This window comes from Equus asinus, chromosome 22 (genome assembly GCF_041296235.1).
Source record: "Equus asinus isolate D_3611 breed Donkey chromosome 22, EquAss-T2T_v2, whole genome shotgun sequence".
NCBI classification, from domain to species: Eukaryota; Metazoa; Chordata; class Mammalia; order Perissodactyla; family Equidae; genus Equus; species Equus asinus.
This window is the reverse complement of record NC_091811.1, coordinates 19,562,802-19,589,349: the sequence shown is the minus strand read 5'-3', so window position 1 is coordinate 19,589,349 and position 26,548 is coordinate 19,562,802. Positions and strand designations below refer to the sequence as shown.

The following is a 26,548-nucleotide window of genomic DNA, read 5'->3' as shown; positions in this document are numbered from 1 at the left end:
CCCTGTCAGGCCTGTCACAATTTTCATCAAGGGGATTTTTCCATGTCTGGTGCACATTTATTTTCATCTCTAATTGATCTATATCATTTTCTCTCTCCTGCTCGGCTTTTATCACCGCCACTTTGGAGCCATAGATAACACTATAACCTAAGAACAAAAGATATTTGGAATGTTAGGTACTCAGACAAGGAGAGGTGTCTGGGAGGGAGCATATGCAAGAAAGGGGGAAAGGTGAGGAAGGTTGATGCCCTCTAGCAGTAGGTAAGGAATCTCCATCTACAAAGTCCTCTTATTGCCTGGAGACACCAGTTCTCAACTAAGATTGAGTTAGGTTCTGGAAACTCTAACAATTAGATAATCTTTAAGGTCCCTTCCTGTTTTAAAATTTTATAATTCTCCTCGTGTGATTTCACCAACATATTTATTCACAAGGCTGATTTGTAAAGAGGACTAAATAATTCTTTTTTTTTTTTTTGAGGAAGATTAGCCCTGAGCTAACTACTGCCAATCCTCCTCTTTTTGCTGAGGAAGACTGGCCCTGAGCTAACATCCATGCCCATCTTCCTCTACTTTATATGTGGGACGCCTACCACAGCATGGCTTTTGCCAAGCAGTGCCATGTCTGCACCCAGGATCTGAACTGGCAAACCCCGGGCTGCCGAGAAGCAGAATGTGCGCACTTAACTGCTGTGCCACCAGGCTGGCCCCTAAATAATTCTTAATTAAAATTAGGACTGAGGATGTGAGACTCACAGATAAATCTGGGAATAGTACAAGTTAAATTTCTGGGATTTCCTACAGTTCCTTCAGTAGATTCCTGTAAAAGTTACCCAAAACATTAACAACCTTTTGCCTCTTTTGGGTCCTCTTACAATCCAAACAGTAGCAGTAAAACAAGAGTATTAGCTGGGCAATCTGTTTAAGATGTGCAATGTATTTTGAAGAAAAGTTAATTTATTCTTAATATGAAGGATAAAAGAAACAGGCAGAGTTGCCAGATTTAGGAGAAACAAACAAACAAACAGAATGTTATTAAATTTGAATTTCAGATAAACAATGAACACTTTTTTTAGTAAATATATCTAATGCAATGTTTGGGACACACCTATACCAAAAAACTATTTTATCTGGCAACCCTAAACAAGGTCTAAAAAGAGACAGCTAGGGGCTGACCCTGTGGCATAGTGGTTGAGTTCACCATGTTCTGCTTTAGAGGCCCAGGTTCATGGGTTTGGAGCCCAGGCGTGGACCTACACTACTCATGAGCCATGCTGTGGTGACTACCCACATAAAAAATAGAGAAAGAGTGGCACAGACGTTAGCTGAGGGCTAATATTCCTCAGGGGGAAAAAAAGAGGTAGCTGACGTTCTTTTCCATCTCATAGGTTATTAGGAGGATTAAATCAGATTAAGTGGAAAAAGTACCTAATACAATATCAATAAATAAAAGTTCTTTTTGCCTTCTCCTTAAGCTAAGGGATATGATATGGATAATTTTCTATTATTCACGTGTAGATTGTCCATATAAAAGTTAAATCCCAGTCACCCAGCTACTTGTGGTTCATTTTGTCTGCTGTCCATCTGTCTTAGCTACAGAAATGAAAAAATACTTAGCACTGGCTGAAACATAATTAGAAAAGAAAATCTGCTAGTGGATATTGAAAAAGTCATAAATTATTGTGGTTTAGTCATACAGTAGCTTCCATTAACACAAAGAACTGGCTTTATATTGGGCAACTGCAGATGTCAGAAAGAATTTTTGGTATAAAGTGAACGGCAGATTACAAATTGTATGACCTTGGCTGAGTTGTGCTTTAAAGTTTAGGTCTGTAGAATGGTGATAGGCATCGATTTATTGGGAAGATTAAATAACATATGTTAAAGTTCTTTGCACATTATAAAGTACTAACTTGATACTGCACTGAGTCCCACACAGTACAGAAAGTGAGGATTCCTTGAACCAGAGGTCATGCAATAGCTCATCCCACGGGCAGACTTTCCTCAAAGGCATGTCTCTTTACATATGTGTAGCTTGGGAAATCAATGAATGTCATTTGCCCAGTAAAATGACTTCACCACTTCCCAGGGTAATCCCTTAATTTTCACTCTGGACGTTAGGCAACCTATCTTTACATCCTCTTGAGAAAGTTACATCAATTTCAGTTCCTATCTGATTTCTGAAGACTGGCACCCTTTGCTCCCCACAGGTCTTTTATCGGTAATGTTGTGACCATAAGAAGAAACCTAAATAGGTCATGTAAAACACCCACAGCTTCATATTCTCCTTAATCAGGTGATGATGCATTCTTTACTCTAAACATTTACCGTGGTTCCTTCCAATCCACAAATACTCCTTCTTAATGCACCAACCTAATAACATGAAGTAGATTCAAAAAAATTTCTTTGTATTTACATTAGCCATACCATTTTGCACACAATTTTACATTTTTTAGTGTAAAATCTAACATGTGAAATTTTGACTACTTTGGTCACTTTTTTTATCCAGTACCCTTCAAACTGAAGTATCTTTTTTTTTTTTTTAAAGATTCATTATCAACATTCCCCACCAAAGTAGTACATTTATTACGGTTGATGAACCTACACTGGCACATCATTATCGCTCAAAGTCCATAATTTACATTAGGATTTACTCTTGGTGTTGTTCTACGTGTTTAGACAAATGCATGATGACTCGTTATCTACCATTATAGTATCATACGTATATACATACACAGTATCACAAGGTAGTTTCCCTGCCCTAAAAATCCTCTATACTCGACTTAGTCAACCCTCCCCCAACCCGTTTTTAATAAGTAATTTTCCAGATCTTCAACTTTCATGTGTTTTCTTTCCTAAAATTGTTTTTCTTAAGAATGTGTCTGGTTTGCTCCTTTTTCTTTCCCACCTTCCTTTTCACTACTTTCTCTCACTTTGCAAAAGAAAAGCTTATTTGTAACCAATCTTAATTTTTTATTATGGTGCAATATACACAATTTGAGAGTGCACAGCTCCTGAGGGAGAGTGCTGTGACAGACAACATGGCATTAATGGGAAATATTAAAGTGGGCAGCGCCTTATTTTATCCACTACTAGGATGAGCAACATCACCATCTCCTGGAAGCTTGGCAGACATGCAAACTTTCAGCTCCATCTTAGACCTGCTGAGTCAGAATCTCTCCAGGGCGGGACCAAGAAATCGGTATTACGAAGCCTTCCAAGTGACTCTTAAGTGTGCTAAGCTTTTAGAAGCATCAACTGGTAAAGAAACCCTAAGCAAAGTTCCATAGCATCTGTATGTCTTAGAATTAAATAAGATGGTTGGCACAGGGAGACATATCTTAAAATTTGTTTTTTTTTTTTAAAGATTTTATTTTTTTCCTTTTTCTTCCCAAAGGCCCCTGGTACATAGTTGTATATTCTTCGTTGTGGGTCCAGCTGTATATTCTTCGTTGTGGGTCCTTCTAGTTGTGGCATGTGGGACGCTGCCTCAGCGTGGCTTGATGAGCAGTGCCATGTCCGCGCCCAGGATTCGAACCAACGAAACACTGGGCCGCCTGCAGCGGAGCGTGCGAACTTAACCACTCGGCCACGGGGCCAGCCCCTTAACATTTTTATTTAAAATAAAAAAGGAAGTCAGATTTTTTCTGACAGAAAGGCAGTCTGATTTGGTTTACCAATGAAGAAATGGCATTGTCATTTAATTTACATTTGCACAAATTGAATGAGCTGTCTGTATTCAAAGGCTAAAAAAAAAAGACTACAAGGCCTCTGTGTATGGTTGTGCAGTTTAGGGGGCAAGAGGGTGCTGAAACCCAGTAGTGCACTTTTTTGGGGTAAGTAGAGGCTGAAACACAGCCCTCAATCCACTGGCCAGACTCTGCTCCTCAGCCAGAAGGAGAGACACCTTTTTCTTTGCACAAGGCTACCATCCCTAGAAAACTTGTCCACTCCGCTTTTCCCCAGAGGGATGCCTTTTTCTAATTGGCACAAAGGCACCTGAAAGGCTAGCAGTGGCCCTGAAAACATGTATGTGATACATTAGACAGGAGAAATTAGTCCCTGGAAGCTATTTAAATATAAGAAAATTGATTTTAGATGTCAACTTGAAAATGTGTGAGGGGGTTACATAGTTTTCCAAAAGTATTTTGTGAGTAAACAAACAAGAAAAAAAAAGATCACTGCTTCTATCTTTCCTTCAGTATTGCTCTGGTGCCCATTCCCCACCCTACACCCACAAGTCTGCAAGTCTCTTCCTTTCCTTGTGGTTCCTTCTTTCGGCCTTCGCTTTTTATACCCCATCATACCCTACCCTGAGACTGCTTCCTTTCCTTTTATCTATTTCTTGAACTTTTGCCTAAAGGTTCTCAAGTTTATTTTCTTCTCTTGAGGGCTTTGCAACTTCATTGCTAGGACCATGACAACACTTTTAGGCCTAACAAAATACACCAATACACATCACTTGCCTCACCCCAGCAACAGCTGTGGCTAGATTCTCATTTCCCCACAATCACACAGTACTAGGAAGGGTGCCTCACAGACATACACTGCCACCACCTAGTGGCCGACTGTTAAAGAGATCTGGCAACACCAGGATGCTCTTGGCAACCTAGCAAAAAGCCAGAAGGCAGATTTGCAAAAGCACCAGTTGTGGGCGGAACCAACAGTGTTAGCTCCTTCTTCCTTAGTAATAGTATTTTCTCTGGCTAGAAATATCTTTCTAAATCTGTTTCTCTCAAAATTCTTTTCATCTTTCAAAGTACAGCGTAAATGTCACTTCCCCCTCCATGATCCCCTTTCTGACCTTACAAGTCAGAGTACCTCAAGTCGGAATACTCTAAAAGTACCACCAAGTAGGTTCAGCATTTCATTCGTACCTCTTATGAGCTCCTCACTGCCTATTCCAAACTCTTTCTCATCCTCTAGTCCCTCAAAAACTCAGCTCCTTCGAAGTACATGCCATCAGCATACTGCAATCATCTGCTGATCTCCTGGGTCACTTCCCCTCATTCTCTGGAAATTTTAAAACCTGACTCACTCTCTCGGTTACACCACTCATACTGTCATCATTCCTGGTGACTTTGTCACCAGTGGAAACAACTCATCCCATACACTGGCCTCTCTGCTCCTTGTCCACTCATTTCCAATCATCTTGTCTTCCAGCCCACCTCAGTCATTTATTCCCATGATGATACCCCAGCTTTGCCCATTAATAATAAATGCACTCCGTCCAAAACCTGTTTTCTTGCATCTCACACTGACCATCACCTCCTCTTCAACAATTTCTTGACACAAGCAGGATTTCTAAGCTGTTAACCCTATCAATTTTCGCTGCCCATCACCCTTCTATTTTTACTTTCCACATCACCCAGCTTCAATTCCTTGACTCATCATTCTAAACGCTTCTTTGCATAAACTTGAACTCCCTGGCACTTCTTTTCCTTCTTTTGTATTCCTTGGTAAAATCCCAATTCTTGGTTAAATCCAACTCTACTTACTCTACTTGCTTGCACTCAATAACTAAAGAAACAGAGCTGGAGAAAAATCCCCAACTGTGCTAACTGGTTTCACAAGACATTTAGGGTGCTAATCTCAAGTGGGCACTCAGCACTGCTCTGTAAAGCTTTATTTTCCCAAATCAATTCACTCCCTACTCTCCAAGAAAACAATTTCACATCTTTTCCACTCTCCTCAAATTTCCAAGATCTCCTCTTCTTTTTTCACTCTCAGCTGATAATTTCATTGAAAAACTAAAGAGAAATTCCTTATCTTCCTACTTCACTTGCTGTATCAGTATCCACAGACTCAGCTTCCTCCCTGTTGCAGTGGATGAAGTCTCCTGCCCCCCTTCTCCTAAGGTCAGCCCTTCCACCAGAGAACTGGATTCCTTTCCCTCTCACCTTACTAAAAAATTTTATCCTAAAAGTATTTCCCGTATATCATCAACTTTTCCCTTTCTACTAGATCCATATCATAATACCTCCTAACAAGACTAAGACTTTCCCTTAGATAAAGACAAAATTCAGAAAAGTGAATACTATGGCATGGTGAGAAGCTAGACGAGAATCTTACAACACCTGTAAGATTCTATTTTTTGAGCAGATTGGTGGTTATCAAGGTCTTCATTTAAAAAATTCTTGCCTTTTTCATGAAGATGGTACTGAAAGCGAAGAGGGAAGCCCCTGCTCCTCCCAAAGCTGAAGCCAAAGCAAAGGCTCTGAAGGCCAAGAAAGCAGGACTGAAAGGTGTCTACACACCGCAGTTCTGAAGGCAGCTCAAATATCCTTGGAAGAACACCAGCAGGAAAAAAAGCTTGACCACTACGCCATCATCAAGTTCCCCCTGACCACTGAGTCAGCTATGAAGAAAATAGAAGACAACAACACACTTGAGTTCACTGTGGATGTCCGGGCCTACAAGCACTAGATCACACAGGCTGTGAAGAAGCTCTATGACACTGACGTGGCCAGGTCAACACCCTTATCAGGCCTAATGGAGAGAAGAGGGCATACGTTCAACTGGCTCCTGACTGTGATGCTTTGGATGTTGCCAACAAAATTGGGATCATCTAAACTGAGTCCACTTGGCTAATTCTAAATATAAATTTTTTCACCATAAAAAAATTCTTATATTGGGCCGGCCCCGTGGCTGAATGGTTAAGTTTGTACACTCCGCTTCGGCGGCTCAGGGTTTCGCTGGTTTGGATCCTGCGCACGGACATTGCACCACTCATTAGGCCATGCTGAGGCAGTGTCCTGCATGCCACAACTAGAGGGACCCACAACTAAGAAATATACAACTAGGTACTTGGGGGATTCAGGGGTAGCGGGGAAGAAGACTGGCAACAGTTGTTAGCTCAGGTGCCAATCTTTAAGAAAAAAAAAAATTCTTATAATACATATATTGCTTCACAGAAATGAAAGAAATAATTCTTCTCTTGCTCTTAAGTCCTTCTCAAGATTAGCACCCTAGATCTCTGCTCCTTTAAAGTAAAATTCCTCCAGCTCCTTAAAGCATTCTCTATTAAACCTACTCCAATTAGGCTTTTGTCCCTCCTGCTGTATTTGAACTACTTCTGTCAAGGTTATCAACAAACTCCATCTCACCAAATCCAATGACCAATTCTCTATCCTTACTCAACCACTCAAAAACATCTGACAAAACTGATCACTCCTTCCTTGTTCAAATATATTTCTTCCCTTGGCTTTTGATATGCCAACCTGTCCTGGTTTCTAGTTTATCTTCTTGCCTTTGCTCAGCATTTCTAAATGCTGGGGTGTCCCCAAAGTTCAATCCTTAAAATTCTTTTCCATATACACTCACTCCCTGGGTTGTCTCCTCTAGGTCCATGGCTTTAAATACCACCTATATTAAATCTGTCTACAGCTTGGACCTGGTCTCTAAGCCACACACTTGGATGTCTCCACATGGAGAAGTACCCAGGAGCGCACCAGGCTCCTGTTCTACTCCTCTGCTAACTTGTTCTTCCTCTAATTTTCCTACCTCAATTGCTTAAGCTAAAAACAGAGGAACTAGTATTGATTTCTGTATTACCTTAACATCTCATGTCCAATTCATTAGCATGTCCTGCCTGCTGAATCTGACTGCTTTTACTACCCTTTACTACCACCTTCGCCCAAGTCATTACTCTCTCTGCCAATATGATATCCGATAACTCATCTCTCTGCTTCTAAATTTGCCCCCACACAGTTCATTCTCCAACAGACAGGAACAGTTCTCTCTTAAAAACATAAATCTGGGGCCAGCCTGGTGGCAGAGTGGTTAAGTTCGTGTGCTCTGCTTCAGCAGCCTGCAGTTTGCAGGTTCGGATCCTGGGCACAGACTTACACACCACTCATCAAGCCATGCTGTGGTGGCATCTCACATACAAAAGAGAGGAAGACTGGCACAGATGTTAGCTCAGAGACAATCTTCCTCAAGCAAAATGAGGAAGATTGGCAACAGACGTTAGCTCAGGGCCAATCTTCCTCCCCCAAACCCCCCCCCCCCCGTAAATCTGCTTATTTCTCCCCTAGTCAAAACCCTTCCAGTGACCTACCTTCATATCTAGAAAAAAAAAAATTAAACATTTCACCATGGACTACTAGGCCTTACATGATCTGGCTCTGGGCTGCCTCCCCAACCTCATTTCCTACAACTCTTCTCCTTGATGCACCACATTCCTTCCTTGCCGTTCTTTGAATGGCCTGTGGGACAAATGCAGCCTGCCACCTGTTTTTTATTGTTGTTGTTTTTATTAACTTTTTATTTTGAGATAATTATAGATTCACATATAGTTCTAAGAAATAATACTGAGATCCTACATACTCTTCATCCAGTTTCCCCTAGTAGCAACATCTTGCATAACATACAACATCTCAACCAGGAAATTGATACTGATCAATCCACTCATCTTATTCAGACGTTACCAGATTTACATGCACTTATTCGTGTGTATGTGTTTAGTTCTACACAATTTTATTTCATGTGTAGATTCATATGACCATCATCACAGTCAAGATACAGAAGAATTCTATCAGAAGGATATCTCCAAAAAAAAGGAGAATCCCCCAGCTTCCCTTTTACAGCGATTTCTCTCCCTCAATTCCAACCAGTGGCAACCATTAATCTGTCCTCCATCTCTACAAAGTTGTCATGTTACAAGTGTCATATAAATGGGACCTATCTTAGTTTGGGCTGCTACAACAGAATACCATAGACTGGGTTACTTAACAACAAACATTTATTTCTCACAGTCCTGAAGTCTGGAAGTCCAACATCAGGGTGCCACCATGGTTGGGTTCTGGTGAAGGTCCTGTTCCTGGTTTACAGAGCCATCTTCTCATTATATCCTCACATGGTGGAGAAAGAGCAAGCTAGCTCTCTGGCTTCTTCTTATAAAGGCACTAATCCCATTCATGAAGGCTCCACCCTCATGTATGTATCAATAGTTTGTTCCTTTTTATTACTGAGTAGTATTCTGTGGTATGAATGTACCATAGTTTAACTATCATCTATTGAAGGACAACTGGGTTGCTTCTAGTTTCAGGGTATGATGAATAAAGCTGCTATGAACCCTCAAGTACAGGTTTTTGTATGATTATGTATTTATTTCTCTGGGATAAATGCCCAAGAGTGCAACTGCTGGGTCATACGGTAAGTGCATGTTTAGTTTAGAAAGAAATTCATATTTATTTTTTAAGATTTTATTTTTCCTCTTTCTCCCCGAAGCCCCCCGGTACATAGTTGTGTATTTTTAGTTGTGGGTCCTTCTAGTTGTGGCATGTGGAATGCCTGCCTCAGCATGGCCTGATGAGTGGTGCCATGTCCACGCCCAGGACTCGAACCTGCAAAACCCTGGGCGCAAAGTGGAGCGTGCGAACTTAACCACTCAGCCACAGGGCCAGCCCCAGAAACTCATATTCTTTATTGGAGTGGCTGTACCATTTTACATTTTCACCGTTAACATATGAATAATCCAGTTTCTCTGCATCCTCACCAGCAAATGGCGTTAGCATTATCTTTCATTTTAGCCATTCCAAAGTTATATCTTATTGCGGTTTTAATTTGCATTTCCCTAGTAGCTAATGATGTTGAGCATTGTTTCATGTGCTTATTTGTCCTCTATATATCTTCCTCAGTGAAATGTCTGTTCATGTCTTTCCCCATTTTTTTAACTGTTGTGTTTTTTATCAATAACAGCTTTATTGAGATATAAATCACATACTATACAATTCACCCATTTAAAGTGGACAATTCGAGTTTTTTTAATATATTCACAGAATTGTGCAGCCAGTATCACAATCAATTTTGGAACAATATTATCACCTGAAAAAGAAACTCTGTACCCATAAACAGTCACTGTCTTATTTCCTCCAAACTCCCAGCCCTAGGCAACCAGTAATCTACTTTTTATCTTTATGGATTTGCCTATTCCAGACATTTCATATAAACGGAATCATATAATATGTGGTCTTTTGTATCTGGCTTCTTTTTCTCAGTGTATTGTTTTCAAGGTTCATCCATGTTGTAGCATGTATCAGTACTCTACTTCTTTTTATTGTTAAATAACCTTCCATTGTATGGATATATCACATTTTATTTATCCAATCTTCAGTTGACGGACATTTGGGTTTTTTCCAGTATTAGGAATAATGCTGCTATGAGCACTCAAGTACAAGTTTTTATGCGGACATATGTGTTCATTTCTCCTGGGTATATACCTAGGAGTGGAATTGCTGGGTCATATGGTAATTCCATGTTTAACCTTTTGAATAACTGTCAGACTATTCTTCCAAAGCAGCTGTATCATTTTACCTTTCTACTACCAGTGTATGAGAGTTCCAATTTCTCCATATCCTTGCCAACACTTTTCAATGTTTGTATTTTCAATTATAGACAATCTAGTGAGTGTGAAGTAACATCTCACTGTGGTTGTGATTTGCATTTTGCTAGTAGCTGATGATACCCAGCACTGGTGGTCTAGTGGTTAAGATTCGCCACTCTCACCGCCGTAGCCTGGGTTCAATTCCTAGTCAGAGAAATGCACTACCTGCCTGTTAGTTGTCATACTATGGCAGCTGCATGTTGCTATGATGCTGAAAGCTATGTCACCGGTATTTCAAATACCAGGAGGGTCACACATGGTGGGCAGGTTTCAACAGAGCTTCCACACTAAGACAGACTAGGAAGAAGGACCTGGCCACGCACTTATGAAAAAATTGGCCATGAAAGCCCCATGAACAGCAGCACAGCATTGTCTGATATAGTGCTGGAAGATGAGAGGATGGTGCAAAGATCAGGCAGGGTTCAGCTCTGCTGTACACAGCATTGCTAACAGTTGGAATCGACTCAATGGCACTAACAAGAACAACGGCTAATGACACTGAGCATCTTTTCATGTGCTTACTGATCATTTGTATGTGTTCTTCTGAGAAATGTCTACATGGATCCTTTGCCCATTTTTTAATTGGGTTGTCTTTTATTATTGAATCAGAATAGTCTTTATATATTCTAGATACAAGTTTCTTACCATGTACATGATTTGCCAAAATTATCTCCCATTCCGTGGGTTGTCTTTTCACTTTTTTGATGGTGTCCTTTGAAGCATAAAAGCTTTTAATCTTGATTATATCCAATGTATCTATTCTTTCATTTGTTACTCATGCTTTTGGTGTCATATCTAAGAAATCACTGTCTAATTCAAGATCACAAAGGCCTACATCTTTGTTTCCTTCTAAGAGCTTTATGGTTTTACCTCTTACTTTTAGGTCTTTGGTTCATTTTCAGTTAATTTTTGTGTATGGGGTGAGGAAACGGTCTAACTTCACTCTTTTGCATATGGCTATGCAGTTGTTCCTACACCATTTATTGAAAAGACTATTCTTTCTCCAGAGAATGGCCTTGGCATCTTTATTGAAAATCGCTGAACATAGACACATGAGGTTTATTTCAGGATTCTCAATTCTATTCCACTGATCTATATGTCTATCCTTATGCTAATACCACACTGTTCTGATTACAGTTTACTGTTGAGTTTGAGAGGGCTTTTTATTTTCTAGATGCAAATTCTTTGTCATTATGTGGTTTGCAAATATTTTCTCCATAGTCTGTCTTTTCACCTAGAATCTTTCACAGAGTAAAAGCTTTTTAGTTTTGTAAGGCCGAATTTATCTATTTTTCTTTTTACGGCTGGTGCTTTTGATGTCGGGCCTCTGCTCATTTTGTAAATAAAGTTTCACTGTAACACAACCAAGCCCATTTGTTTACATAATGTCTGCATCTGCATTAACTTGTAACAGCAGAGTTGAATAGTTCTAACAGAGACCATATGGTCCACAAAGCCTAAAATATGTACTATTTGGCTCTTTATAACAGAGTTTGCTGACCTGTTGCTCTAATCCAGGGCCTTTATATATGCTCTTCCCACTGTCTGAAACACTCTTTTCCCAGATCATCGTCATTCTGGTTTCTGCTCAAATGTACCTTAGAGAGGCCTTCCCTGACCACATTATTTAGAATACGCAACCCTCCCCCCAATTTCACCCTCTATGCCCTTACCTTGCTTTATTTTTCTTCATAGAATTTATCATTTTCTTCACTAGAATGTAAGCTCCATGAGGGCTGTCCCTGGCACCAATAGTGCCTGTCATATAATAGCACTCAAGAAATATTTGAATGAATAAATGAGTCATACAGAATTACCACATCTTTCTAGGAAAAAAATCCTACTTATTATCCCATAAATTATTTTGTTAGAGGAATAATACTTGAATAAAAGAACAATATGTCTGATTCCCATCATGATTTGTGTAAGTGATGTTTACGTGTCACTTTACCTCCATGGTATTCCCTAACATAGCAAGCTGAGGAGTTACAGAGAACCAGAGAGTAAAGAAGTTTAAAAGTCTTTAGATTTGTTTCTAACTCTGTATTCCTTCCTGATGTCCTCTTGAACCTGAGCTGAAATCCAACGGGTGGATAACAATGCAGGTTATCTTTTTCACACTATAACTGATTTCTCCTGATTTCTCTTAAATTCTGAACCTCTTGATCTGTCTACTAGGGGAACAATGTAGAAGAGAAGAGGAAACAGAGTTCTGGTATCAGTCATAGGCCAGCTCTAGTAGTCACTGTGTGACCTTGAAAATTTATCTCAAGATCTTAAACCTTGATGTCAGATAATAATAGCTGCCTCACAAATCAATGTATGTAAATAATAATAAATTCCCAAGTATTTAACATCTTCTATATGCCAAATACTTTGCTAAGTGCTTAGAATATATTACCTAACTTAATTGTCACAATAATTGGCAAAGATGGACATCCAAAGGGCTAATTATAGTGTCTGGCTAATAGGTATGAAATAGGACAAACTTTCACAGCCACATATATCTGGCTATGTCAAAATGGCCTTGTCAAAAGTAAAATCACTGTTTGTAACGCCAGTAACAACAGCAACAACCATCTTGAATCTTCACTGATCCTTAAGTCCCATCAAAATTCAGGGGACTTTGTTCTTTAATTTCTGTGTTATTGGAATGTTTCACAGACATGTACTTCCTTTTAAATAAAACAACAACAATGATATACAATATCTTAATAATGATAAGGTTGGCATAATTGGCAAGCCCACAAATAATACAGGTAGACTATCCTATGATTTTTGAAATGGAAAACAAAGTTACTCCTACTCTTAAGTAGTAAAATCTAGTTATTAAATTAAATGAATATGCAACAAGGAGAGCCTCGTGGGGAACTGGGTTGGGCAGGGGGCACAGAATCTTTGCTTTTGATTGGTGGAAGAATAAAGACATTTAAAAAAATGATCACTCTTTGACTAATTTCTATCTCATATCTTGCTCTTACAGTACTTCGTCTAATGTCTTTCCAAAGCAGTCTTAACAATTGTCATCTAAACATATCATTTTTAAAAATGTGTTGACTTTTTAGATTTTCCAAAAGATACATCTTCTGGAAAACATGCTAAAGAAGAGCAATTGCTCCCCCTGCTCTGCTTCCCTTAGCATGACCATCAACAAGTTCAGGGAAAATCGGGCAGTCTGAGATGCCAGCCATTCAGACACTAGTGAATTCCCAGAGAATAAGCTTACTTAAAGTCTTTCTAGATTGATCACTTATGGTAAACCCTTGACTTCAGGAAATTTAGCCACCAGATGATGGATGCCTACCCTACCCCCATGCCATTCCAGAGGCTCATACATTACTTAACACCTTTTTGTGGATCTTCATCGCCACGCTTTGCAAGTAATATGACTCAGTTACACTCTAGAGTCTGCTCTATAAGAATAGCTCTTATTATTGTGCACATTCATATAATACTCTTCACATCTATACAGCCATGGCTTTTCTCAGGGAGATTCCCTCAAGACCAGTTGTGTATAATTTTACCGAGGCCTGTTTGCAATTACAATGCTGAACACAGATATCATTCTTATTGTTCTTGATAATATTAAAGCACTAAATGCCACAAATGGCAAATACTAATTAATTGTAAATAGAAAGAATGTGGGGATGTACCAACTCCATTGGCTGCAACAGTCTCTCCCACCATCACTTATGTCACACATTATGAAAACAAGAAAAATTTAGGAAGACGACAGGCATGTGATTATTAACATAAACATCACAAAACAATTTGATACCAATCTAATATAAATTCTTAATACTCACATCGTGTTTGTTGCTCTCCATCTCTCTGCTATACTAAGAATTGACTCTCCCTCCAATTCGTCTTCAAGGCACTGCTTCCTGTAAATTGTAATTGGCTAGTTATTTATGTGCTCTATCTACTTAAGCTCCTTGAGACAAGAAGCTGTGGCTTAGCCCCCTGGCCAAAGGCCACACCAACAAATACTTGTGGAAGGAGGTGAAACCTCATATAATTCTAATGATGCCTTAGACTAACTCAATTCTGGGGTCCTCAACAGAGCTCCTTCCATTTGTTCAGTAGTCAGTGGAAGAATTTTATCAAGTTAAGGGTTCTGGGGAGAGAAATGAGGGCTGAATATGGTGAAAACAGAACCTCTATATTTTTGAGTCATTGCTCTGTCACTACCGAGCAGTTTGCCCATCAGCAAAATGAGCAGGGACTGGATTAGGTGATCTTGCTGTTATAAAATTCTGCGATTTCACCTGAAATTTACACAATGTTATAAACCAATATAACTTCAATAAAATAATTTAAAAAATAAAATAAAATTTTGTGATTTAATGTGGCTTATTTTGCCATATAAAATTTAAACTATTTAAAGCAAGCCACCTCCTCATAGAATCACCTTTGCCTAAACCGCTAAGTGGGCTACAGGGGAGTCAGAAATCATGATTCTGCACAACCAGTTAGCAAGTCTGAGTCTGTTTCTTCCTCTACCAGCTCTCCTGACTTGGATGCATAGTTTGGGGGATCAGCCGAGATGCTGTATGTTGAAGCACCAGTATTATTTCCTGAGTTTATGAGGAGGAGGAGGAGAATTAGGATAAACCACTGCTTTGACTATTCCAGGTCTCCTTATTACCTTTTCCTTTTCATTTCTCTCTTCAACCTTCCCACCCCCAGCCTCATCGCTCTCCTTTCCTCTGTCTGCTAATTCTTGTCTTCTAGGTCATTGCCATTTGGGAGAAAACAAAATCAAAACAACCCCACCATTCTTTTAACTCAAACAAATATACTTTTCTTAAAAGGTGAGGTGCTACTTAGTTATTTGCAAAATTAACTCAGATGAACTCTACTTGAAAATCAATGGAAATTCTAAATTTAGTCAACGTATTAAACTGGGATAAAATTAAAACAGTATTTGCCAAGGGCACTTGCGCTTACCCTTTCTCACATTTCAGGAATAAAGTACCGAATGAATTCAGCGCTGAATGAATGAATGATCCATAATTTTCTAAGAAAATTCCAATTTTCACCTTGCAAGAACCTGCAAAGCTAATCTCGTCTGCACAGCACTTAAACCCCTGGTGGACATCTTTCAAAGGCAACACGGTTCCCTCTTCCTCAGTCCTGTTCCCTCTGCCTGCAGTATTCTTCGACCACTCCCTCAGGTCTCTGGTCCAAAGACACTTCCTCAGAAAGGGCTGCTCAGGTCCTCCCCTCTCCCTCCCCTCAATTTAATACACCAGTTTCCCCCCCCCCCCCCCATTCCCTAGTGTATATTTTCTTCAGAAGATGCATCACCGTCTGGCATTTTATTACGTGTCTATGCGTTTTCGTGTCTGTCCCTTCCCGAGAATACAGGCTCCAGGAGGGCAGGGCCTCTGTGCATCTCGGTCACCGCGGGATCTCCAGCACTGGAGCAGGGGGCGCTCGGGCCCCCGCGGTGCTCAGGAAACGCAGCTATCGTCGCCCGCGCTCCGCGGCCCTCGGCTAGTTTCTCCAGAGCCACGGGACCCCTGCCCCTCGGCCCAGCCCAGCTGTGGGGCCCACCCGCTTCGCCCGGCGCCCGGCTCTGGGGCCGTCCTCCCACCTGCCGGCCACACGGACAGCCGCGCTCCCGCCGCCCGTGCCGGCAGCTGCGGTTGGGCCCTGCGGCTCCGCTCAACAGCCCACCTCAGGGGCCACCCACGCCGCTCGGCTGCTCCGCGCCCGGCAGTGACAGAGCCGGCGCCAGCGCGCTTCCGCCGGCCCGCAGCGCAGCCGTTAGGACCCCCGCGCCGCTACGAAATGCCGAGGGTTCTTTTTTGAGAGATCCGTTGACGCGGTAGGAAAACGTGACTCGGTTTATCCCGCTCCTTCCGTCAGCGAGACGCAAGCCCCCACCCGGCGTGCAAGCAGCGGTCCCGCTCGCGACTCCCGGCCGCCGAGCCCCCGACTTCTCACCTTCACAGCTAACCGACCCGCGCCGGCCGCGCCGCGCGTCCCCCCGGCGCCCCTCAGGCGGCTCCCGGCGGGCGGGCGGGCGGGGAACCCTTCACGGGGAAACAGTTCCGGGCCCCACCATCCTCAACGTCGCCGTTAAGAGGGTGTTAACATTTCTGCTTTAAGAGATACCCGTCCCCTCACCGCCTTCTCGCCCGGGAGATGGTGCGCCAGATACCCTGCCGGGCGGGCCGGAGTCGGGGCCAAGATGGCCCAGGGCAGTTTCTGGGAGTTCTTTTGGACCCAGTAGTTCTTTTCTTTTCTTTACTTCCACCTCTTGGAAAACACCCTCTAGAGTTTTGCTTTTAGGAGTAATAAAAGTCGTCTCCCCCTGCCTCGTCGGTGCTGTCCAGGCGAGGGGGACCCCAAGAGACAGAATGCCAAGGTGTTTTGGCGAGTCTGTTCTCTCCTGAACCTAGGTTGGAATTATTTGGAGCTTCACCATGACAGCATGGGCTTTAGTAAAGGGTTAAAGATTTTAAAAAAGGGCTACCCTTCACTTCCCCAAAGAGAATATCCCAGTGAACAATAAACACAGGAAAAGGTGTGCAACTGGTCATCTGGGAACTCGAAATTTAAACCACATGAGATTCCACTGTACACCCGTCAGAACAGCTAAAGTGAAGGAGGAGGAAAAGGAAAGAAAGAGAGAATGCCAAACCTGAGGGGAAGTGGAACATGCAGAACTCTCATACACTGTTAATGGGGGTATAAATTGACAAAATGGTGCAACCACTCTGGAAAGCTATTTAGCTATTTATTAAAACAGAATATACGCTATGACCCAACAATTCCACTCCTAGGTTTATACTCAACAGAAATGCATACACCTGTTCATCAAAAAACAGACACTAGAGTGTTCATCTCAGCAGTATATGTAATAGCTTCACACTGGAAATAACCTAAATGTCTATTAAGAGAAGAATGGATAAATATATTTGGTATATTCACATAAGGGAATATTATACAGCAATGAGAGCAAATGTACGACAGTGACATGCAACTATATGGATGAATCGCACAAAGTTTGGTGAAAGAAATCAGGTGCAAAAGAGCACAGTGAATTATTCCATTTATGTAAAAGTCAAAACCAGGCAAAACTAACATATGGTGTCATAAATCTAGATTGTGGTTACCCTTTGAGGGTTCATGACTCAGAAGGGATGCTGTCTTCTATGACTTGGTCTGGGTGCTGTTAATTTTGGAAAAACAATCATCCACCTGAATATTTTTCCATACGTGTTTTACTTTAAAAACTTTTTAATTAAGAAAAAAAATCCTGAGCTATTATTTTGTCCAAGTTCTCCTCTATTCACGTCAACATACATTCATTTTATAGTCACTATATGTAAGGCACTAGTAGGCACTGTGGAGTCCTGGAAAGGTGCTCTGCCTTCCAGGAGTTCATAGTCTAGAAGGTGGTACAAACACAGAAGTCATTGCTTGGGAATAGTCTTTGATAGTAAGCTAATTGTTAGGGAAGTCCAAAATAATTACTTTGGAAGAAAGTTGGGGAAAAGAATATGCATCCAGGCAGAGTTTCTAAGTTAGAAAGGATCTTAAGATCCTCATAATTTCTTGTGGGCAGAGGCTAGGGTGATCAGCTGTCTCAGTTCTCCCAGGACTGAGGCGTTTTCCGAGATGAGGGACTTTTAGTGCTAAATCCAAGATAGTCCTGGGCCACCTGGGATGGGCCGTCACTCTAGCAGAGGCTGAGCCTGATTCATCTTTGAACTTGCTGAAGTATCTGACACAAATTCTGGCACATAGAGGATGCTCAATAAGCTCTCTAAATATTTGTTGAAATGAAACAGGGGGAAAGGGTAACAGAAATAAAGGCACCTATTCAGGTCATGTCAGTTGTTTTTTGGGGGGAAATTGTGGGAAATATGGGTTAGGACCAGGTTGAGGAGGGCCTTGAATACCAGGCTGAATAGTTTGGATTATATTTTATTGACAATTGGTAGCCATGTAATGCTTTTGAACAAAAGGAGTGACATGAAAAAAAAAAAAATCTGTGCTTTTCTTTATTAAATTTGGGTCGCTGAAGGGGACTAGTTGACATAAGTAGAGTCTACAAGCTGATGTCCAGGTGGAAGGTTATTAGGAGTTCAGAAAAAAGTTAAATAATAGACTTTTAGAACTGTAAGGGAAACAAGAGGTCCACTAATCTAATGCCTTTCTTATTTTTTCATTAACAATTTTTTCTTATTATATATTCCTTTTAGAAACTTTCTTTCATATCTTTTCTTCTCCTTTCTTTTTTAAAGATTTTTTTTCCTTTTTCTCCCAAAGCCCCCTGGTACACAGTTGTGTATTTTTTAGTTGTGGGTCCTTCTAGTTGTGGCATGTGGGACGCCGCCTCAGCATGGCTCGATGAGCGGTGTCATGTCCGTGCCCAGGATTCGAATTGGCGAAACCCTGGGCTGCCAAAGCAGAGTGCGCGAACCCAACCACTTGGCCACAGGCCGGCCCCTTCTTCTCCTTTCTTAAATGTTAATATTTATTTGTAATATAATTGTAGTTAGCAATAAATGAAAGCCCAGTGGTAAGGTGCCTTGTTCAAAGTTATTCAGCAAGTCTTATGCAGGGCTGGGCAAGAAAGTAGTTTCTTCCTTATACTACTTCAGTGGTTTCACAGCCCTGCCACACCGGAACAAAGTGTTCACTGAGAAAGGCAAGGACAAGGTAGTATTTTTCTTGAAGTTAAACGTATCCAGTTGTGGGGGCTGGCCCCGTGGCCAAGTGGTTAAGTTCTCGCACTCTGCTTGGGGAGCCCAGGGTTCTCCAGTTCAGATCCTGGGCACGGACCTAGTACCACTCATCAGGCCATGGTGTGGCAGCGTCAAACACAGAGAAACTAGAATAACCTACAACTAAGATATACAGCTATGTACTGGGGCTTTGGGGAGGAAAAAAAAAAAGCAGCAGCTTGGCAACAGATGTTAGCTTAGGGCCAGTCTACTACAAAAAAAAAAAAAATGTATCCAGTTCTTCAATTCTGAGAGTATAACCTTCCCACCTTTTTGGTGTTAAAAATGTTCATTTTATGAAATGATGGTTATGGTAGACGATAGTTCGTAATGTCTTTATGTGACAACGTAAAAAGTTCTCTGCTCCCCCTTGTGTCTCTATTTGTTTATAAAACGAAAAAAAGTCTAAAATAGATTTTTGCTTCATTCTTGTGCTGCTTTTAGCTTTGAATCCTTTCATTCTACTTATTACCAAGGACATTTTTTAAATGTAGATACATATACACTTGTGATGGATATGGCTGACCCACATTCTGTCTTGTTTTTATATTTTCTCCTGTACTGCATGAGGCTGGAAACCAAAAACTATTTCCCAGATTTTCTTGCATCTAAGATTCTAGTTGTGAATTTTGATCTATCCATAATTTGCACACCCAAGAGCCTTGAAAAGTAGAAGTGAGGCAGAGGCTGTTTGCTGGCTGCTGTGGCTGTTGCTCCAAGCGTGGTCATGAGATGGGTTTTTCTTCAGCAGTGTTCCAGCATCCATTCACTAGCTTCATGACCACTGAAGGTTGTTGAAGCAGTGTTAGCAACAGTAGCTTCCTGATTCCTGGATCACAGCTAGGCCCCTGTGTTCTTGAACTCAACAGTTTCAGCAATATACTCTTTTTTTTTTTTTTTAAAGATTTTTATTTTTCCTTTTTCTCCCCAAAGTCCCCTGGTACACAGTTGTGTATTTTTTTTAGTTGTGGGTCCTTCTAGTTGTGGCATGTGGGATGCTGCCTCAGCATGGCCTGATGAGCAGTGCCATGTCCACGCCCAGGATCAGAACCTGTGAAACCCTGGGCTGCTGAAGTGGAGCGTACAACCTTAACCACTCAGCCACGGGGCCGGCCCCAGCAATACACTCTTGATTCCTCATCTTTTTGAAGCTTCCCTGGTGGATGACTTTAGTAATCTCATTCTTGGAGCCATTTCTGGAATACAGCATAGACCCTGCTCCTTAGGTCCTTCCAATGATTTCGTAAGCACTATGTCCCTGTAATGAGGCCTTTTCTGCTTAAAATAAAGTGGATTCTGTTTACTGCAACCAACCCTGACAGATAGAATATCTGACTGAACAACAGTAAGTGCATTGTCCCCTGGATGTCTCTACCAGCCCCTCCTATACCCCGGCTTTCCCTTTTTCTCTTTCCCTAACTGCCAAATGCAGTATAACCTGGAGCTTTCATCCTTGTTTTTTTGAGGCCATGTAGCTGTTTCTTGGGTCTCAGGAGAGGAAAGAAACTCATGATCACCGTTTCACAAGGGGGCACGTTAGGGAGAGGGGTCAGCTAGGCTAGGAAGTTGAGGATTTTTCTAAGGCCCAAGATTTTATCTGACTCAGTGCCTCCTGTTCTCACCAATCAAGATGCCACTGGTTTATCTTTACATGCTGCAGGGCTTGGATCTGCAGTTAAGAACAATGACGGGTTTTTTTCTTCCTTAGACTTGCTGGTGGGCTCTAGGTCCCCTCAGAGACAATTTCTGCTTTGGTTTATTGGCCATCATCAAAGGGAAAGTGACAGTGCTATAAGTATATGAATTATTAACCTAAAAACAATTTTGTATGTTATGATTCATATAACATTAGGAACAAAATGTATTTTTCTCTCATGGACACAATTCTTAAAAATTTTCTTAGTATTTCCCTCCCCTCCCCTCCCCTCCCACTGCCCTTTGGCTTTTAAAGGCCTCAGGGTGTTAAGGAGAAAATGGTAACATTTTCACAAGTAGGTAGCTTCCCAGGTGGGTTTGGGAAGCAGAGCTATCTCTCAATTATGGCTGGATTAACCCAGGTGCTAAGTGAGTGTGAAACAGTTCTCCAGGATCATAAAATTGGCAAACATACCTTTAAAAACATATTCTAAAGCCCTGGCATCTTTAGAATTTGTCCAGCATACTTCATAAAAGTATTCTCATTCTGGTTTAGTTCAGTTTGATTCAGATCACCTACGACGTATCTGACACTGCCAGGCGCGGGAGAAACAAGGATGAATAAAATACACTCCCTACCCAAGAAGGTTTGTGTGTGTGATTAACGCCCTCCTTTCAGACACATGTTCAGAGTTCTCTTCGCCTCCACCCACCCTATTTCACGAATGGTTTCTTTAGGAACCCACCTGCTTGGATACCGTGATCCACGTTCAGTCCTTATCTTTCCATACGAGAACCTCAGTTTCCCTAGCCTCCCCTAAAGGCAGGGTTAAACCCCATGCTCTTCCTTTCCCCTGTCTCATTTCTTCTTTTAGGTAACCTAAGTAGGTGGGAAATCTGGGACCAAAGGCTCATAAGAATACAATTATCATGTATATTCCAGAAAGCCAGGGCGCACGCTGACTTCGTCGAGTAAACGGGAAACCATCCATCCCATGCAGGAAATGACTTGTTTGAGGGCAAGAAAAGTGCCGCGGATTTTCCTTTTTCCTTCAATTCCCTTCTAAACTCATTTCCGGGTTGCAGTCAAGGCGGTCCTTCACTACAATAACTGAGTCTGGATGGCTCTTCCCAGTCCCGCCCTAGACAACGTCCCTGCAAGAAAGGCCAATAGGCCCTTCCCTTTAGTGAATATTTGTATACCTTGTTTTACGTCATTGCAAATCTCAACCAATCAGTAGTTGGGGTAGGAGGTACGAAAATAATCTTCACTTCCTCCCCAAATAGCCACCCCTCGCTTGCGTCATCCTGATAGATTACTTATGGAGCCAATCAACAAGCAGCCTTGGGCCCAGCCTACCTTAAACCCAGTCAATTAAAATGAAGACGAGGAATTGGGGCGGAGAATGGAAAACTTGCCCCCTCTTTTGGAAATGGTTTGAAGAGGAGTGCCCGGACCTCAGGAACTTACAAATTTCGACTAATGATCACCGCATGCTACATATCTCAAAAGCCTCAGTTCCATCCCCTTTCGACCACACCCCAAGATGAGCCACACCCCTCAAATCCCCCCCTTCCCCCCCCCATTTCAGTAGAACATATCCCCACCGTGAATCCTCCGGAAAAGAACCAAACCCTAATGGCCTGTGCTTTACACGCTCCTCCCCGTGCCGGTAGAGTAGGGGGAAGGAGAGACCCTGCAGCCTCTGGCGCCAATCTTTCCATTCAGTTCGTCTCTCCTCCCTTCCCCACGTTCCCGGGTCGGGGCTGACACGGGAGTGGGAGGAGCTGAGTGCTTGCTCAGCTAGGGGAGAGGCTAAAGCTTCTTAAGGTGGCACAGAAATGTTGGGTGTCTGGGCCTCAAAACAACTGGATGATGACGTCCTCCTGCCTCCCAACCTCGCTTCCCACAGTTTCTCATCTGTCCCCCAGCCTTAGTTCTAGTCTTATTTTTTAGGGAGAATAAACAGGATAGGTAGAGGATATAAAATTAAAATAATAAAACAAAATAATGTTATGTAAAGGAAATACAAACCTTGGAGAGAACTTTTCCTTTATGAATCTCTTCTACTTTTATCCCGACATTGCCTTTTAAAGTAGCAGCTAGAATTTTTCTGATGTGCAAATGTGAGCTCAAATTTTGTCTGATAAGTATTTCTAAGTGACTCGTTTGTACGTTTGTTATTCTCTCCCCTCTAGATCTGACAGCAGTCACTAGTCGGTTACCTCCCACTCCTTTTTCCGCGGGTCCCCTGAAGCTGGAAGAGTGGAGGTGGTATATTTCGCAGCCTGGCAGTCTTGGCTCTGGTTCAGTCTTCTCATTTGTGAAATGAGGATAATAATACCTACCTTAGGTTTCGTGTGAGTACCAAAAGACACTGTGTAAATGAAAACACGTTGTAATCTGAAAGGTATAAACAAACGTTAGATAATATTATAAATACAAAGCATGTAGTAACAGTAATTATTTACCCAGTCCTCACTGTGTTCTAGCACTTTTTAAATAGTATTTTAAAAAAACTATTTTTTAAAATTTCAAACACATACAAAAGTAGAGAGAATAGTATCTAAAAGAAAAAAACAATCCATGTTATAATAGTAACACTTGGTCAGTCTTTTATCATCTATATCTCTCTCCTCCATCACTTGATTATTTTGAAGCAAATCTCAGGCATTTCATGATTAAATACTTCAGTATCCATCTTTAAAAGATAAAATTCTTAAAAAATAATAATTCTATGAATACATCTAAAATATAACAATAATTCCTTGCTATCACCAAAGTCAGGATTGAAATTTCACCATTTGCTTCATGATATTTTTTCCAGCTGTTTTCTTCAAATCAGGATCCCCCAAAAGGTTCACATATTGCATTTGATGGATATGTCTCTTGATCCATATATTGCATTTGGTTAATACGTCTTTTAAGCCTCTTTCAATCTCTGGGGTCCCTTCCCTCCTGCGCTGACTTCAATGCATTAGTGTACCTGCATGAAGCCACACAGTCCCCACACAACACCGTGAAGGAGGTACTATTATCATCCCCATTGTACTGATGAGGAAACTAAGTAATAGAGCAGTTAAATGACTTAAATTCTTTGTTATTGAGTACCAAAGCTGAGATTTGAATACATGAATCTTATCTACTATACTACCTTTCATATAACACAGGTCTTTAATAAATGCTTCCAAAATGTGTATTAGTCACCAATATTATGAAGAAGCATTTTGCTCAAGGTAGACTAACACTTGTGAAGAAAAACATAATATGTTCTAGTACAGAGAAGGGTGGATCCTTACACTTTGATTCCGAGTATGTCTAAGTGACTATATGTTTATTCTGCTCCATATCATCCTCCTTAATAGAAAGTGAGGGAGAATGACAGCAAGAGCTTTCCCCTGTCTTAGGGCAAAAACCAAACAAAACCAGGTTTACCAGGTTTTTTTTTTTAATATTAAAAATTACATAAGCAAAAACCATACAAACACTAATTATAGATATAGTAGAAAATGAGATAAATTAAAATAATCTTTATGTTCACATCTTTGGTGTATACCCATCTATGTCCGTGAGTGTGTCTGTGTATGTATATACACAGATACATACATACATAGACATACGTATCTATTTTACTATATGATTATATTACACAAACTTTTTAAACATGATTTATCACTGCAGTATATTCAGATATATGAAAAAAATTGATTCTTTAAAATAATACACGCCTATTTAAAAATATCTAAATGGTAAAGAAGATATAAAAGAAAACCAACTCCTCACTAATTCTGCCTTCCGGAGTTAAATACAATTACTCTTTTTTTTTTTTAAAGATTGGCACCTGAGCTAACATCTGTTGCCAATCTTCTTTTTTTTTTCTTTTTCTCCGCAAAGCCCCCCAGTACCTGGCTGTATATTCTAGTTGTAGGTCCTTCTGATTATGCTATATGGGATGCCACCTCAGCATGGCCTGATGAGCGGTGCTAGGTCCATGCCCAGGATCCAAACCAGTGAGACCCTGGGCCGCTGAAGTGGAGCAGGCGAACTTAACCACTCAGCGTGGACAGGCACCACAATTACTCTTTTAAAAGCTAAATAGTATTTTACTATATAGATGTACCATAGTTTATTTAACACCTACTCTATTACGGATATTTAAGCTTTTCTAATTTTCTACCATTACAAATAATGCTGCAACCAATATCTTGTATATATCAAATAATTTCTTGAGCTTTTAATTTTTCTAGATTTCTAGGAAAAGAGAGTCTAATCCTTCCCTAGCTTTTCCATTTTTAGTACTTCTACCTCTCGACCCTTTCCCCTCAAATTCCATATACATGTCAAAAAGGGTTGGAAAAAGAAACATTACAAAACATCTAACGCAAGGCAAGAGACATCTGATGAGAAATTATCTGTGTATGAGAGACTGAGTTAATGTTTCAAAGAGGGGAAAAAATATACAGCTTTAAACCTGGACTTGGAAGGGTGGGGAGGAAGAAAAGGCTCAGGTGGGCTTCGCTTCTTTTAAGGTTAAGACGACTTTTAACTCTGACAGCTTGGGACAACAGAATAGAAGTTAAGAGCCAGGTCTTTGGAATCATGTGGATCTATTAGTTTAAGTCCTGACTTTGCTATTTATTAATCATGTGAACTCAGACATACTCAATATCTCTAACTCATAGTTTTCTCATCTGTAAAACAGGTATAACAATAGTGCCTTATGGGATTGCTAGAAGAATTAAATGTGATAGCACATGCAGAGTGCTTAGCTCAATAAATGCCTGGCACACTGTAAATACAATGTAATTATATGTATAGTATAATTTAAATAAAATACAGTATCACATATTTAGCCAGAAGACAAAAAGACTTTATTATCTAAATGTGAAATGCAGTCATCAAGCTGTAATCTTTGAGTATGCAGTCTTTTTTTGAGCAATTCAAATATTTATGGATAATATTTTTGCTTTCATATTATTGTAGAGTAGATTGAGAAAAGTTCAATAGGTCACAGGATATATATATAAGAATTTGTAGAGGAATAATACAACTCCAGGAGGAAGAGTGGAGGTGTTCTCTCCTGTAGCATTTTGTCTCTGGGTGGGGATTATTCTGGAAGGGGCAGAGAATGAGAACATTCTATACTCTGTGACCAGGATAAGATATGTTATAGGATTGTCGGGGGAACTGAACAGTAGTCATACTTTGTATCCTTTGTATACTATATAGTTTAAAAAGCATTTTCACATAAATTATCTCATTTAATCTTTGCAACAGCCTTATAGGGTGGGCAAGGCGAATGTCAAGGTCCCCTCTTCGCTGACCAAGATTCCACTGAACTAGGGCCTTGCACAAGTTTTTATACATCTAGATTTTCTGATATTTAGTCCAGAGGTTTCTCCATTACACGTTCATTTATCCCTGGATACATTCACTCATTCAATAAGCATTTATTGAACTCCAGGATATCAGGGTAACATTAACTTCGCCCCAACCCCGTAAGTCTTTGTAAACTATCTCAGGGGAGAGAAGCCCATGGAAGGCATTCCTAAGCAAACCGGAGATGTTCATCTGTACATAGAATACGACAGAATAAAAAAAAGGTCGGTGTACCAGAATTAGAGTGTTCAGCTGGAACCGACAGTGTTTGGTGCGAACGAGGGACTCTCCCGACAGACAGCAGGGGGCTGGCATCTCGGTGGATGGCACGCCGCAAGGAGCGCAGCGGCCCGGGGGCGGCGGCGCGCGTCCCCGTCTCCCCGGAGCGGCCGCTCCTCCTTAACC

General features: G+C 41.0%; 1 protein-coding gene and 1 pseudogene across 3 annotated transcripts in view; one reads left to right on the top strand and one right to left on the bottom strand.

The window, feature by feature from the left end:
* The window catches only part of SLC2A3 (solute carrier family 2 member 3), a 78,702-nt gene extending 52,168 nt beyond the window's left edge, over positions 1-26,534 (bottom strand). Inside the window, exons 1-3 of one of the 3 annotated variants that reach the window (XM_070494590.1) lie at positions 26,378-26,534; positions 22,799-23,167; positions 14,191-14,268 (exon numbers count right to left, since the gene is read on the bottom strand). In XM_070494590.1, coding sequence (XP_070350691.1) covers positions 14,191-14,211 — 21 coding nt within the window. In that variant the 5' untranslated portion in view covers positions 14,212-14,268; positions 22,799-23,167; positions 26,378-26,534. Of the gene's footprint in view, positions 1-14,190; positions 14,269-15,983; positions 16,472-22,798; positions 23,168-26,377 lie in introns of those variants that run through there. The other 2 variants (XM_044756400.2, XM_044756399.2) reach the window with 2 other exon arrangements.
* Positions 3,608-14,184, top strand: LOC139041578 (large ribosomal subunit protein uL23 pseudogene; annotated as a pseudogene).
* Positions 26,535-26,548: the final 14 nt, after the last annotated feature.